This window comes from Myodes glareolus, chromosome 2 (genome assembly GCF_982192425.1).
Source record: "Myodes glareolus chromosome 2, mMyoGla1.1, whole genome shotgun sequence".
Lineage (NCBI taxonomy): Eukaryota > Metazoa > Chordata > Mammalia > Rodentia > Cricetidae > Myodes > Myodes glareolus.
This window is the reverse complement of record NC_142027.1, coordinates 42,357,448-42,373,390: the sequence shown is the minus strand read 5'-3', so window position 1 is coordinate 42,373,390 and position 15,943 is coordinate 42,357,448. Positions and strand designations below refer to the sequence as shown.

Here is a 15,943-nt window from a genome sequence, read left to right as displayed (position 1 = left end):
ACCATTGTGCATAGCAGATATTTATGTTATGATTCATATCAGTAGCAACGAAATAATTATATGGTTGAGGGTCTCTACAACATGAGGAACTGTACTAAAGGACTGCAGCATTAGGAAGGTTGAGAACCTCTGACTTAGTGAGGAAAGCTGCCTTCCACAAAGACTGACAACCGGAGTTTGGTCTTTCGGACCCACTTGGTAGAAGGAGAGAGCTGACTCCTGATGCTAGTCTGCTGGCCTCCGCAGCATGCGTGTTGGCACACGAGCATGCTCAATGGCGCTCAGGATCATACAGATGCGCCCAGAGACAAAACCTCAATGGCACTCGGGATCATACAGAGACACACAGAGACACAACCTAACAAAGGACTTAAAGGGATTCACTGTTAACAAATTCGCAAGAGCTCGTGGGGTTTGTTTTTAAGTGAATGATTCCTGATGGATTTTTTTTTTTGCTTTAAAGCTTTCTCCGAATAAATGATGAGTTGGTGCATGAAATTTATCAAACAAACAAACAAACAAAGTTTCCCAGCCTCAGTAGCCTGCCTTCTGGATAGACATAAACGGACTGGTTTACGTCTTCTGAGCTTTGCAGCCACCTGCAGAGCTTGAAAACAGCAGGCAGCTGGAGACAGACACATTCGTGCCACCTGCAAGGAACTCCGCATTTCCCGCATTGAGACTCACAGCTAAGCAGCCCGAGACAAGGCTGAGTGGCCTCCACCAACCTGCACTTTTGGGGTGTGTTTCTTGAAGGCCCACTCTCTTTGAGAACAGTGCGGAGGGATGGAGGAGGAGGAGGGACTGCATCAGGAGCCTACTGCCGACATGTGGAGGTCTGCCTGCTGGAAACGATCCACGGTGAGGCGGTGTGCTGCAGCTTCAATTGCAAGCGCTGAAACAAAACACAGAGGTGGCACATTTAGGGGAGGGCTAGGCTGCAGGGAGGTGAAACCAGTAACGAATATAATAAGAACGCTGCTTTAGTCAGATCAACTATGAGTTCCTAAAGACTGCGTTATGGGATGATGAGAATACCAAACACAAAAGCTAAATGAAATAAACACGAAACCAAACAGCTGAGCAAGCCCCACGTTACATTTCTGTCCTTCCAGACTGATTTTCCAAAGGATCCAGCTCAATTTCTTTGAAAAATATCGTGTTCGGCCCAATTAATCCAAAGCAAACTGGAAGTGAAAGAAGCAGCTGTCTAACTTTCGGGCTCTCTCTCTCTCTCTCTCTCTCTCTCTCTCTCTCTCTCTCCACACACACACACACACACACACACACACACACACACACACACACACACACACACACACACAGCTCTACTGCTAAATGCAGAAGTGAAAGGAAGGGCTCCAAGCTCTCAAAGCCTTCAGAGGTTAAGACTGAAGAAAGAAGATGGGGGTGGGGGTTGAGAAGAACAGAAACAGGATAATGAGCAAGACAGCAGCATGGGCACAGCAGAAGCTCAGCCAGCACCTAGGGTCAGCTGTGCCATGGGCCAACTCAAAAAAAAAAAAAACTGAAAAGAAATTTAAGACTTAAGACTGCTCCTCATACAGCTTTTCTATATAAGGTTAACTGGAACACAGACTAACCAACAAAAGTCATAAGCTTGCTTCTGTTAAAAACATTTGGGGGGAAGACCTCTTAGAAAACAGTTATACAGAAACAAAAAGGGGGTGACTTTTTATTTGTGCAGTCTACGTAAATAATTGTGCTGATTATAATTGTGCTGAGTGCCAGGCAAAGATAGAGTCCACCAAAAAGAGATTACAAAGTTGAGTACATTAGGCTAGCTCAGTATATGTGTAAACAAACACTTGACAGCCTGCTGAGAAACACAAATTAGTGAATGTTTTGAGTCATGGAGGAGAATTTTTTTAACTTGTCAAAAAGATAAAATACTATTTTTATATACAATACCATTATCATATACTATTATATACTATTTCTCTTTAGACGTACTAAGAAATTGAGCCTTTTAGAACTCAGAAGTAGTGCTTTGGATGGTCACCCTTACATGCAACAGTTCTATGAGGCAGAACTTTGAACTTAAAGAATGAATCAAGATAAATCTGTACATTTGTACCGAATTGCTTTCCATGAATATTTAGGACGCAAAGTTCCTGGGTTTCTCTCACCTTCTACCAAATACCACTCCAGACTAACTGGAGTAAAAGAATCACAATTATAATGCTGGAAAGGTTCTTCATGGCTCTTTAGTCTGAACAGATCATAAAGAAATAGCCAACAATGTCATACCAAAACCAGCTGGGAGATGGCGATGTAGGTACTCCCAGGGAAAATCATTTGATCAAGAATGAGCCCAGTCTCGTGGTTGAAGGATCTTCATGAAGAGGAATTCTGTGGTGTGAAAGCTATTCACAGAGCTAGGTCTGAGCTCCTTCTTCGGGAGAATTTCCTAAGATTTAGGCTACCTAAAGATAATAATAGGTTTCACCATGGGCTAGTGAGTCACTCGTTACTAAAGATACTTACTCTGCTCCCCAGCCTACTTGGCAGGATTTGCAGAGCAGCACTTAAAAACCATCGGCATCAGCTGGGCATGCCAATTCTGATCTTTCTGGTCTGAGCCAAATCCTCATTGTCCTCCCTTTCAGCAGGCCCCCAGGTGAACCAGTGTTTCCTAAATGCAGTCCTGTACGTGTGTGTGTGTGTGTGTGTGTGTGTGTGTGTACACATATATATATACACACACACTTAAAGGTCCTTTCCAATCCTGATTTGGGGGCAGATAGTTAGTAACAGGGTAAGAGGTTTTGTGAGGACATACCCAGTTCCAGAAAAAGTGTGACATCATGCTATTTTGAGAACCTTACAGTCAGATTTCGAACACTAATTACACATAAATGCAAAGATGCAGTTCACTTCTCTTTTTGCGGGGGGCTTCGAAACAAGGTTTTCTCCATGTATCTCTGACTGTCCTGGAACTCACTCTGTAGACCAGGTTGGCCTTGAATTCAGAGACCTGCCTGCCTTTGCTTCCTGAGTGCTGGAATTAAAGGTGCGTGCACCCACCGCCCAGCCACTTCTATTTAAAACAAAAACAAAATGGTACTCTCACCCTGAGCTTTGAAACAAATCACAGCCAATAATTTACTGGTTTATGGTAATACAGAATGTGAAAAAGAAGGCTCTAAAGTAATTATTCACATTGATTTCTATAAAATTTGAGTACCTGTAAAAGGAAACAGTCTCTCAAGGCCTCAAATGGTACCTCTCCTGTGGCTCTCTGTTCTTCCCCTAGTCCTGCTGTTTCACCTAATTCCCACCTGGAATCCACTGGTCATGTTTTGCTCTACTCCCCAGCTCATTTAGTAATGACTGGGGCTTTCGATCAGTTCTGAACCTTACACAAAACCTTCGCTGGAGAAATATACAGACCTGAAAGTAGCCCTTTCTCAAACTGTAAGCATTCTTTAGTTTCCCTCCAAGAGAGAATACTATTGCAATGAACAAGGACCAAGGCAGATCAGCTGGTCCAAGTCTGTAATCCCAGCCGCTCTAGAGGCTGGGACAGAACAGCTCCAAGGTCAGTGAGCCTGGACAACTAGTAAGATCCTGTTTCAACATAAACAAATAGCAGTGGGGCTGGGGAAAGAGCTCAGTAGGGAAGTGCTTGACCGGTGGCTCAAGTGAGGCCCAAGTTTCCCGGTACTGGGCAAAGAAGGGAAAACAATAAAACAAGCAAACAAACAAAAGCCCAAACCACCTCTCTGCGTAAACCACCTCTCTGCGTTTCCTTCCTGAAGTTACAAAGTCCCCTTTTCAAATCACCTATTCTGCCAGGTTAGTTTCCGAGTGAGCCTAGATCATTCAGTCTCTTCCAATTCTTCTCTGCTACATCCTCTCTCTCGGCCTCTTCAGATACTTTTAAAACAAAGAAACGGAATCAAGCTCAGAGAAAGCAGAAATCAAGCCTTAAGATCTCTGTGTTAGAAATTGTCCCGCTTTTCAGGGTAAATACATGTGACAACATGTGCACCACTGTTAGAAGATGTAACCCGAGCTATAAATGAGAGGTGTGTCCTGGGCTACTAGTTATTTATTACAAATAAACTATCAGTTATATATTTTTATGAAACCATACATTGTGTATTTACTTTCTAATGTCAGTAGACTAATAATTCTTTCTTTTGACTAATAATTCTTATGGCAACAAATATTGACTAAAATTCAGTATTTATTCAGTAAAATTAACTCGGAGCACTGCTTTCACCTCTAAAGTGACATTGTTGACACTCCATAAATAAACTCCCAGTTTCTACTCAATGCCAGACATTGTTCTACCCATCAGGGATACAGTGCCTCAGAGACATACATCAGCAAGCCATTCATAAACATTTATCAAATTATGGCTGGGAGCCATCGGAACTAATCCAGGCAGGGAAAAGCAAGACACAGCTTCGGAAAGCTTAGTGTGAATCACACGAAACAACATGTGGCCATGTTGACGACAAAGGGATGCACCATGCCCAGGGTCATGCCAACCTGAGTGGACTGCACTGCCAGCTGCGACCAGGATGTCGACCAGGCCCTGGCTCCTGCTGGGCACCAAGTCTGGGTCTGTAGGAAGGAAGAACATTCCAGACAGAGGGAACAGCACCTGCAACCATTCCGACAGCAGCCTGAGAGCAGTCGCCAGAAACAACAGGGCAGAGGGAAATCTATTGGCATTTGCTGCATTTTTGCCTTAAAGACATTAGAATAAGGTACGCCGTCATTCGTAAACACAAGTGCAAGCTCATATGAACCTGTGACCATGCAAACACACATGCAAACAATGACAAAAATCTTAAGATAACAGATTTCTAGTTTATATGAACCTATGATAATGTTAAAAACAAAGCATCCTAGCTGGGTGGGGTGGCATACCCCTTTAATCCCAGCACTCAGGAGCAGAGGCAGGTGGATCTCTGAGTTCAATCAAGGCCAGCCTGGTAAACAGAGCAAGTTCCAAACAGCCAGGGCTACATAGAGAAACTCTGTTTGGGGTCTTATTTTTGCTTTGTTTTGTTTTTAAAAGGCATTTTAATGAGGAGGCAAATACATTTTTCTATCTCTTTCAAGAACCATGCTGACTGCAGGAAAATCAGCCATGTGGAAAAACAGACAAACTAAGGTTTCTCTGGAATGCTTGGTCCTATGTTCCATCCAGAAAACAACCCAAAGTACAAACATAAAAACTGCCATTTTTTTTTAAAGAAAATAAAAAGGATTGTGAAGTGTCTACTGTGCAACAGAGACAATGTTAACAGACAGGCAATTAAGCAACTCAACAAAATGCCTAAGACCTAGTAACTAAAAATAAGGATCTATCTATTTGTGTTTGCTGCGCTTTTTTAGATCAAGGGCATTAGAACAAGGTATATTGTCAGAGCTATATAGAATTCTCTATGGAATTCCTGAGCTTTTAACATTTTTATAAACAAACATCAAAAAAGGGGGCCAACCTCAAACATTATATATTTCAAGATATGTATAACAATTTACTGAATGTCCACAATTTTCAAAAGAAGTGCATTTCTCTCGGGGTGGTTTGAGATGATTTCCAACAAAACACACACCATTCCCAAGTTGGGAAATAAAACGAAATTAGTGTTCCCAACCTAAGAAGCAATGCCCGCACACTGGAGTCTCCATGGAGTCCAGCTATTTGGTCCTGCTTTCACAAACAACTACAAAAATGCTTTAGCACATTCCGTAGGCAGGGCAAGATAGTGCCTCTCAATTCCTGGCTGAAGCCCAAGAAATCCTGCAGGACTGAGGAAAACCCTCCCAGGCTTCAGGAGACCTGAAATCCCATTAGCACTTTAGTAAGAAAACCTGCCAGAGAAAGGGAGCAGTGACATATTTGTGTCCCCCCCCCCATTCCCCTCTTTATACTCATCCGTCCATCCTAGATCAATTACTACCCATCCATTTAGCATCCACCATAGAATCTCAGGATGCACAGGTTGAGTTGAAAACAAGGCCACCTGTCAGGCAAATCCCCAGTTACACAATTAAACACAGTTAACCAGAACATAAACAGAACCTTTGGCCTCGGAACTGCTTGTCCAAGGTATGCTGCTTTATAATTTATGTTATGATAAATACATATGTTATCTAGAAGATACAAGTAGCCTAAAACTCCCTCCCTTTTCTCCAGGTATCAATGCCAAGGACTAGAAGCTGAAGACAATCGATGAACTAAGAAATGAAAATGGACTAGGAAATAACAAAAAAAAAAAAAACCACAAAAAACAAAACAGAAGACAAAACTAACATTTTCTGAGACTTCTGCAAGTTTTATGTTTGGGTTTTTAAGTGCCCTGAAGATGTTCCCGTAGTTACTAACAAGCACAGCAGGGAAGGGAAAGCTGGATGGTCAGCATCTTCTCTGCAGCCACTCTAGGCTCAGGACATCCTTGGAGACTAAAAGCTCAGAGCCTGTAAAGAATTGCTGCGAGCTGAGTCCCTAGGCCTAGAAAGCAGGGCACCAGCACAGAGCTCAGGAATTGGGCCATGTCTGTGGACTTGTCCTGGGGATTGCAAAACAATACCTTCCTTGTGATCACCCTAGAAACTTAGCCCTAAATGAAAACTAGATTAAGTAGTAAGGCAGTTTGAAACCAGCTTTGCTGGGGTTGGGGGTGGGGCAGACAAAAACCTATCCAGTAGACTCTTAAGCTCTGCACAGTTCCTTGCTAATGAAAATCTCATTGTCAAGCTGCTTTTGAGCGGAAGGCTTTATTTTCTCCAATGAAAAAATGTTCTTTAATATGCCCACGTTCAACAGAATGAAGCCTCTACCCAACGAGAGACAGAGCATCAGCACCCCATAGACCCTCTTCACCACTGTCCGGTGGACCCACTGTCCAGGGCTTCAGGAATGGGGTGACATGGGGTAGGGGACTTAAAGCAATAGATACATGCTGTCTCACACAGTTCTGACGTCTAGAATCCTGTAAGGAAGGTGTTGGCAGGCGCGTCTTCCCTCTGAGAGTTGTGATGATCTTTTTCTCTGACTCTGCATTGTGCTGTCAATCTTGAGCATTCTGCGGCCTATTAAGCAGATCCCTCCAGTCTCCCCCATCACCTGGTGTTTCCACCAGGCCTCCGACCTTACACCAGTTAATTGCTTTAAGGGCCCATCCTATTCCGGTATGACCTCCTCTTAATTACATCAGATTCAACCCTGTTCCCAAACAAGGCCACACCACTGATTAGGTGCTCCCATTTTAGGGTTGACAAGAGGTAACACCTTCCCAAGAAGACCGGGCCCTCATGACACTATGGAGTCTTCAGAGTGCACAGGTACTAACACCAGAGCTAAAAGGACGGAGCCAAAACACTATGAACATTGATGGAAGCCAACACAAAAGTGTAGGTGACTAATTAGGAGCAGGTGATGCCCTCCTGAAGCCAGGAACACTCCACTGCTTCATCCAAGGCAGCCGACCTAGGTCTGTTTACTGTGGGGGAAATTTATCAAGATTTACTGATATGGGTTGTGTGGTCCTCTATACATCTAATGTATCCCCATAAATTGTTAAAGAAAATAATATCGTCCAAGACATAGGGGTCTTGGCAGCCCCGTTGAAATTTCACAGGAGAATCATTAACCCCGTGTCACATAGCGAGGGCTCAGCACCTCCTTACAGATGGCTTAGACATCGGCCTGAGTGATCAGTTCACCTAAGAGGAACAGCTCCCAGGAGGCCGGTGTGGAACTGGAAATGCAATGCAATTTGCTTCTAAGAAGAATATAAGTGCCAAAAGCCTGTCTGTTTGAACCGGCAAAGTGGCAAGGTCTATAAGCAAAGCGAAGAGTGATAACGTAGCATCTGTTTGATAAGCACGTGCCCACAAGGGTACACTGCCCTGCACAGTGCTGACAATGTGCTGAGATACCTGCTTTCTCTCTATTTTCCTGCCCTCCTTGCAGAGCTCCCCCTCACATTCCATCTCCAGGCTAATTACAGCTCAAGGAACTGCCAATGTTCCCCTTTCACGTCTATGTTCTTCCTAGGGCTTTAAGCTCTTATGGCTAGAATGTGCTGGGTCCTATTGCCCAGTAACCACCAAAGTGAAAAGCACCTACGCGACGGTAGCATTAGTAAACCTCAGGTTTGGGGAGCAGAGAAGGTTTTCTAGAATTAAATGTAATGCGGACATTTAGCATCAGGTAATACATAAACAGTGAATAACAAATTCTTTATCAGTTCAAGGGAGAGGAAGGAAGCAAGATTTAACTGCAATGCTAACAAATATGTATCAACCATAATTAACCAAAATTTGCATATAAATTATTAAAAATATAATTATGCAAAAGGAAGCTGTAGATGGATATGTACAGCTTCTATTAAATAAGATATTAGTAGCACAAGTTTCAAAGCATATATTTTCAGGAAAGCTATTGATTGCTCCCATTGGATGTCACTACTATCACACTGCTTTTAAACTCCTACACCTCAGAAAGTACAAGTAAGAAATAGTATTTCTATCTTTGAAACTCCCAATGTGGACTAATACTAACATTTAAATCATTTTCTTGTAAGAGCAGCAGTTAAAAGAGAACTACTAGATGCCATCTATAAAGCCCAGACCCATGTTTAGAACAACATATAAAATTTAACCATCATGAACTGCCTATGTAGAGCTGTGTCTCTAAGTGCATAGCCTTAAGGGAAAATATAAGTAAATATACAGGCCACGGGCCTTAATTCTGATCAAGTTGGCTCCCACAGCCTCTAACGTTTCATATCTAGAGGTGCTCAACTTTGAACATTCTGCTCTAATAATGAGGAACTTGAAGCAGTTCTCAGACACTGAGTCATGCCTGAGTACCTTTGATAAAGTTTCTGAAACACTGTCTCCACCCTCCTACCTACCACCAAGCTTCCTTCTAGAATTCTGCTCTTTAAAGAGGACTGCCTTATCTATTGATACCCCAAATTTGGCTAAAATTACATGGTGTGGGAGGCCCTTCTGTCTATGTGTTGCTTTTATTGGTTAATGAATAAAGAAACTGGCTTGCCTGATAGGGTAGAACAAAGCTAGGCGAGGAAGACTAAACTGAATGCTGGGAGAAAGAAGGGTGAAGTCTCAGAGACGCCATGTAGCCCCACTGGAGACAGACACCAGAACTTTAGCCAGTAAGCCACAGCCACGTGGCTATACACAGATTACAAAAAAATAGGCTAAATTAATATGAGTTAGCCAATAAGAAGCTGGAGCTAATGGGCTAAGCAATGATTTAATTAATATAGTTTTGTGTGATTATTTTGCAGTTAAGCGGCTGGGAACCAACAAGTAGCCCTCCTTGCAACAGGTACAGAAGTGTCTAAGAAAGGAGGTACACATAAAGTCATGTCAAAAACAGGGATGACTATAACTATACATGTATATTTCTGTGTTTATGTGTATATATGTGTGTGTGCATATATGTGTGTATATGTATGTATGTATATATATATGCTAAAAATGTTATATGAATGTTATGAATGTTTTCTGTACTGGAATAAGAGTGTTCATAGGAAGAGTGCTTGAGCAGAAAAGTTTTAAAAGAACATGATTTTTTGTTTTGTCTTGCCTTATTTTGGTGTTTCCAAGACAGGGTTTCTCTGTGTAACCGTTCTGGCTATCCTAAAACTCACTCTGTAGACTAGGCTGGCCTCAAACTCACAGAGATCCATCTGTCTCAGTCTAAGAATATGGTTCTTTAGAATGTCAAAGAGCTCTGCCCACCAGTTTTGTAAAGATAGGCTTTTGTAGTAAGTAGGCAAGATCTGTCCTCCAAAACAGTCCAAGTCTGCAATCGTGTATACTCTATGTTCAAACTGTGTGATGGTCTCTAATATCCTAGTTATTTAAAATAGGAATTTTGATAAAAATAGAACTAAGTCCTTTGATGTTTACCTGAAGTGTTGGCTCCAAATATCAAGTCACTTGACAGCAGAGTCTGTTATAAGACCCATTTACTGCAGAAAACTTCAAATCATCACACCCAGTTAAAATTCTAAACTAACTCCTGTTAAAACAAAGAACTGCTCATCCATTTGAATGCCTGGATTAAAATTCTCTTGTTTTTTGTTTATTTATCTTATTTTTTACATTTATTTATTTTGGATTTTTGAAACAGGGTTTCTCTGTGTAGCTCTGGCTGTCCTGGAACTCACTCTGTAGATCAGGCTGGCCTCTCAGATCTGCCTGCTTTTGCCTCCAGAGTGCTAGAAGTAAAGGTGTGAACCACCACAGCAGAATTTATTTCCTAGTGTGTTTATTTGTGTGTGTGTGTGGTGCAAGGGTTGAGCTCTGTGCCTTGTGCATGCTAGGAAAGTACCAGTGGATGACAGCAGTTATCCAAAACCTGACTCCACCCCCACTTCTCGCCAATCTTTTCCTCCGCTCAGCTCTGTCTGTTCTAATAAGGAGAGTTTTTCGTGCCTCAGGGCACTAAATATGTCTCCCACTAAGTAAGTGCCAAATAGGTATTTAGGAAACACCGGAAAAAGCAGTTGGAACTTAATAAGTAATGAAAGTGTGACCTAAGAAACTGCTTGGGGGAAAATGCATGAAACTATAAATACAAAGCTTGTAAGCTTTTTATTCTCCCCTCCTTTTTTGGCTTCATACTTGTTATGTGACCCAAAATTTGAAACATGGGCTAAGCTGTCCATTCTGGCCTTGACCTTACTGACTCCAGAGCAGTGGTGATAATAGGCCTGAGTCACCAGGCCCAGCTAAGATGTCTTACTCCCAAAGAGTCAATTAACTGCTATTCCTGTTGATGGGACACTTAAATGCCTCATTAATGCAGCCACAAACCTGAGTAGCCCAACACAAATCAATCGGGAGTCATGAAAATGTTCTGACAGTTTGCTGCACATGAAAACAAGTATAAGAACATTCACTCACGGGCATCTACATTCCACCTCCTCCAGCATAAACACAATGCAATTTTCCAGAAAAAGAAAACTTATTTTTCCCTACAGTTTTGGGTGTTTTTCTTTGTCATTTGGATTTTGGTTCTGTTCTTGTTTGGTGATTACTTTTTTAAAAAAAAAGATGACTCTCTTATGTACCCCAAGACAGTCCTTAAATTTTTGATCCTCATTCCTCAGCCTCACAAACTCAAGGGTTAGAAGTAGGTGCAACCACCATGCCTCAGCTTAGAGCTTCAACTAGCACGAAGAGATTCATGGGAATGACCTGGTTTCTCTAGTGGGAGGAGCTTTTCAAATAACACACTGGGAGTCACAGTAACTACCAGCATGAATGCTGATCATGACAGCTTTGTAACTGAGCCAATATTATAACACTAACCACTGATAGAAGCATTACGTAGGTGATGGCTGATTTTGGTTATCGATTTGGCATACCCAGGAGAAAGAAATCTCAACTGAGGAAATGCCACCATCAGTTAGGCCTGTGGGCATATCTGTGGGGCATCAACTGCTGATTGATGTGGAAGGGCCCTGCCCACTGTGGGAGGTATCATCCTTAGCAGGAGGACCTGGGCTGTTTGGGAAGGTACCTGAGCAAGCCAAGGGAAGAGGTCAAGAAGCATTATTTCTTCATAGTTTCTGTTTCAAGCTCCTGCTCTGAGTTTTCCCTCAATGATAGCCTGCCACTCAAAAGCCAAATGAACCCTTTCCTTCTCATGTTGATTTTGGCCATGGTGTTTATCACAGCAACATACAGCATCCTGGAACAGTCGTGTTATCTGGCAACCGTCTGCTACCTCTACATGCTGACCATGAGGCCAGGTGAAGAAGATGCTGGGGTGAAAACAGTGGGGCCCCTGTGCTGTCCTCTCAAACAGGAACGAACTCTAGGTTCCGTGCCACGTATCAATCGAGAGAACAAGAACACAAAGTTGAGCAAATCAAGACCACAGGTAGTTAAGAGACTGACACAGGATGATTAAAAGTTCTGGGCTACACAGCAAGACCCCATTTTAAAAGGGGGAAAAGTGGAGTCAAACCCCAAAAGCAGGGGTTGGAGAGATGGCTCAATGCTTAAGAACACTGGGTCTTCCAGAGGACCCAGGTTCAAGTCCATGGCCACTCACAACTGTCCATAGCTCCAGTTCCAGGAGTTCTACCACCCTCACGCAGACAATGCAGGCACATAAAAATAAAAATATATCATTACATTTTTTTTAAAAGTCAAAGAAAAGCAGGTAGTGGATATGTAATGAGAAATGAACATATCAAAGAATCGCAAAAGCAATTTTCTCTCGAAAAACTAGGCTAGTCTTTCCCAGGGAGTGGTATGCAGGTCACATGAGACCTCCTGGAATCAAAGAATAATTGGAAGCTTACAAGACGTCTGAGCATTTCTGATAAACCAGCACTACTATCTTATCAGAAATAATAAGTCTCAGATCCGTGAACTACTCTCACACTTCCAAGATCAAGATCATGTCTAGAGAAGGATGGAGAAGGAACTGTCACAGACAGGGACAAGATTTCTGTACAAAGAACCTAGATGACAGACTGTAAAGAGAATAAGATATAAATTCAGGGAAGTCAAAGCCTTTGAATTATTTAGAATATTGCCACTCTCAGAAGTGACTGTCTTGCTAATTGTTTTCAGCTATGACATAATTTGAATAGATAATTAATTTCTGGTATCTGGATTCAGACATTATCAGCCAATCCAAAGGCTTCACAGGGACATGGGGCATTTGGTTCGTTGTAAAGCAAATTTGCGAGACTCTTTCAGAGGCTGTGAGGCGTACAGTGCAGGTTCTCTGTGCCCTGCCCCTGTGTACACATATGCCTATGGCTGGGATGACAAGGAAACTCCATGATTGACAGTGAGCCAGCCACCCGAGGCTTCATCTCTGTGCAGTGTGTATGTATGTGTGGGGGATGGTTTAGAGTTCACTGGGAAAAGGCAACCTGCAATTAAGTATCTCCAGCAACTTTCACTCAAGCTCCTGGACCAGGTTTGATGGCCCCATAAAATCTGCCAACCTTCTGTATCTTGAACGCTATCTCCGCGCCACTGTTTGCTCTCTCCTGGGGCAACGTTTTCCGGCATCCCTTCCCACACTGACTTTTCCTTTTCCAAACACTCCAATCCACACATCTCTGAACCTTTGCAGCTGCCGTTTCCTCTCCCTGGAATCGCCTTCCTTCTGCTCTCCACTTCCCTCAATCACTTCAGAGAGGCTGACGGCTTTCCTCCATCCCCTCTTCCCCTCACCCGCACGGTGCACCACCCTTACAACGCCCATCCCATCTGAAATGTGTCTTTCATTTACTTCTACCTTTGCCATGGATTCTGATTCCCTTGAAGCTCTACAAGAACATAGGATTTTGTTTGGTCTGACACTACACCATGCAGTCCTCCATCCTCTAAGAACCCCTCTTGCTATACAGGACATACTAAGTTGTATTTACTGTACCTGGTGAAAGCCCTACCTTATGAATGACCATGCAACGAGGCAGCCGAGATCCACTGAAAACTGCTTCCCTCTGTTGTCTCACCTCCTAGGGCAGCTCCCTTCCTCCTCGTCCCAACTCCAGGCCTACTTCCACAACCGGGAAGGAAGAACGACCCTAGAGGGAATAGCTAACTTTCCTGCATCTCATCTGGAGGCCTTAGTTCACACCAAGTATTTTGAAAAAGAATCCTTCCATTCTCAATGAGATTAAAAAGCATATAAATGATTAGAGAGTCTTCAAAGTATTTACATGCGACTGAGAAACTGATGTCATCTGTATATGTATGTCCACACATATATGAGAAGAAGAAAGAGAAAACGGAAAGCAGGGCCTTTCTACTCTGTTTTTCAACATTTGTGATAAGGATTCCTAAGAGATGGTTGATGGCCTCCCACTTTTTCCAAATTTCCCATGAAAGGATATCCCCTGGCATCCGATGTGAAAGTGTGGCAAGGAGAGATAGGCCACCAGTTCCCACTGTGATGAGCAAGAAGAAAAATTCCAAAATGGGATCTTATGGATCCTTAGTCTCACCTTTATAACTTTTCTCCCAGAATCTCAGCCTTCCCTAGCCTGAGGGGACAAGGAAAGTTCTTGATCAAGTCTGAGGTAATTGTAATAGGAGGCGTCACCATCAGGAAAAAGCTCCTTCCACTCATGAAAAGCAAGTCGCCACTATTTCTGACAATCCGATAGGTAACTGGTAAGAACTGACACACGCAAAGCCATGTGTACTATTCTGTCACACAAGTCAAGCTTGTTCCACACCATTGTACAGCTTTGGAATCAGATCTCTTTTTCTACCACGTTGGTCCCCAAAAAGGATCTCAGGCGTGATGGGAAGCACCTTTACCCATTGAGCCATCTCTCTTTCTCCAATACATTTTCAAATCCTAAGTGCTAACTCAGAACTCAGGAGTATGCCATTATCCATGTTAGCAGGAGTACGCAAGGAAAGGGTTCATTTTATTTTGACGGATGAGAATGTGATTCTGAAAGACTGACAGACAAGACACAGCCGGCCTTTGAAGGAAAGGAGCTTCTTGCTATATTTTCAGGAAGCAAAGAAGTTTAGATTATAACCCGGTGGAGTCAGCTGACTGCCTAGATTGGTCAGACACAGTGTCTCCAAGGGTGCATTAAACTCTGCACGAGAAACAAAGTCTGAGAATGTCAATTGGAAAGGGCACCAAAGCGTGCAAATGATCTCTCCAAGCCTCTCTGGAGTGTAGGGAAGAACCACCAACCAACCAGATCAAACTATAGAGTGTGTGTGTGTGTGTGTGTGTGTGTGTGTGTGTGTGTGTGAAGACGTAAACAAAGAATGGGCGAATTTGTGAAGAATACATGCTGTGCCATTTGCAAGGTTCCATAAAGATGTAAAATGGACAGACTTCCACAGGATTCATCACAACTTCTCTTAAAGAAGTCTTCTTTTTTTAAGCTTTGAAAGTGGGCTAAATGTTTTGTCTCAGCATTGCTGGGAAAATTAAACGAAATGACACGTGAGAACACACCAGGGACAAAGTGGGTGCTCCACACACATTCCATTCTGCCATGCCCTCCCTCTTCAGGGGGCACTATCTAGGTTAAAGGGACGTCCCCAGCCCTGTCAAAGATCATCATTTCCATGAAAGCCATCTGGAGTCTGCGTGATGAACTGACAATGCTTATCGGGGAGTCGGAAGCAGGGCATTATTCATCTGCGCTTCACAATGGGGAACACGGAAGTATCTCTAACTGAAGGAGGGGCTGTGGAATTCCGTCCTCTGCCACTGGGTTCAGGAATGGGAAACTTGAGAATTACAACTTCACAAAACATAGACTGATGCATATTGATTGCATTCTTCTGTCAGGCCCATATATTATTTTTGATTCTTACATTCTTTTTGTATTGATTTGGGACAGAAGAAAAAAAAAATGGTAGCTGCTGTCGGTCTCCTGAAGCATTTTCACAGTCCCATTTAGTTGTACCACTACTACATCAGGATCCAGTGGGATCCAACAGTGATCAGGGACTGTGCAAGAACGTTTTTCAAGGAAAGGGCTATTAAGCAATGAATGCCTGCTCTGCCTGTTCTACATTAGCCTAAGAGGCATCTTGGAAAAACAAATCAGGTTCATACAGATATTTCCTACAAAAGTTCCCTTGATCCAAAACTGTCTTTATTTGAGGAGCCTCTGAAATAGCCAGCCTTATTCAAAGTCAAAGTAACTAAGGGTTTTTTTTTTAATTTTTGATTTTTTTCTTATCTTGATTGAAAAAGAAATCCCTGAAGAGATGAAAAGGAGGCAATGGGAACCAATTAGCAAACATCAAATCAGCATGCTTTCTGATGAAAAATAGCTGGGCATTTTGGTCAGGCCTTCCGGAATGTTTAACGACAGCGTGTGAACAAAAAGATAGTTAGTTCTGTGGTCAGAAGGGAAAGTTCGATTTTAAGACCCACAGAGTTAGTCAGGGAAGCCTA

At 42.7% G+C, this 15,943-nt stretch overlaps 1 protein-coding gene across 3 annotated transcripts in view; it reads right to left on the bottom strand.

Annotated features, from left to right (window-relative positions):
- The window catches only part of St3gal6 (ST3 beta-galactoside alpha-2,3-sialyltransferase 6), a 60,211-nt gene that overhangs the window by 42,651 nt on the left and 1,617 nt on the right, over positions 1-15,943 (bottom strand). For 2 of the 3 annotated variants that reach the window (XM_048422382.3, XM_048422378.3), the window contains exon 2: positions 729-895. In XM_048422382.3, the coding sequence (XP_048278339.1) occupies positions 729-810 (82 nt within the window). In that variant the 5' untranslated portion in view covers positions 811-895. Of the gene's footprint in view, positions 1-728; positions 896-1,099; positions 1,242-15,943 lie in introns of those variants that run through there. The other variant, XM_048422381.3, reaches the window with a different exon arrangement.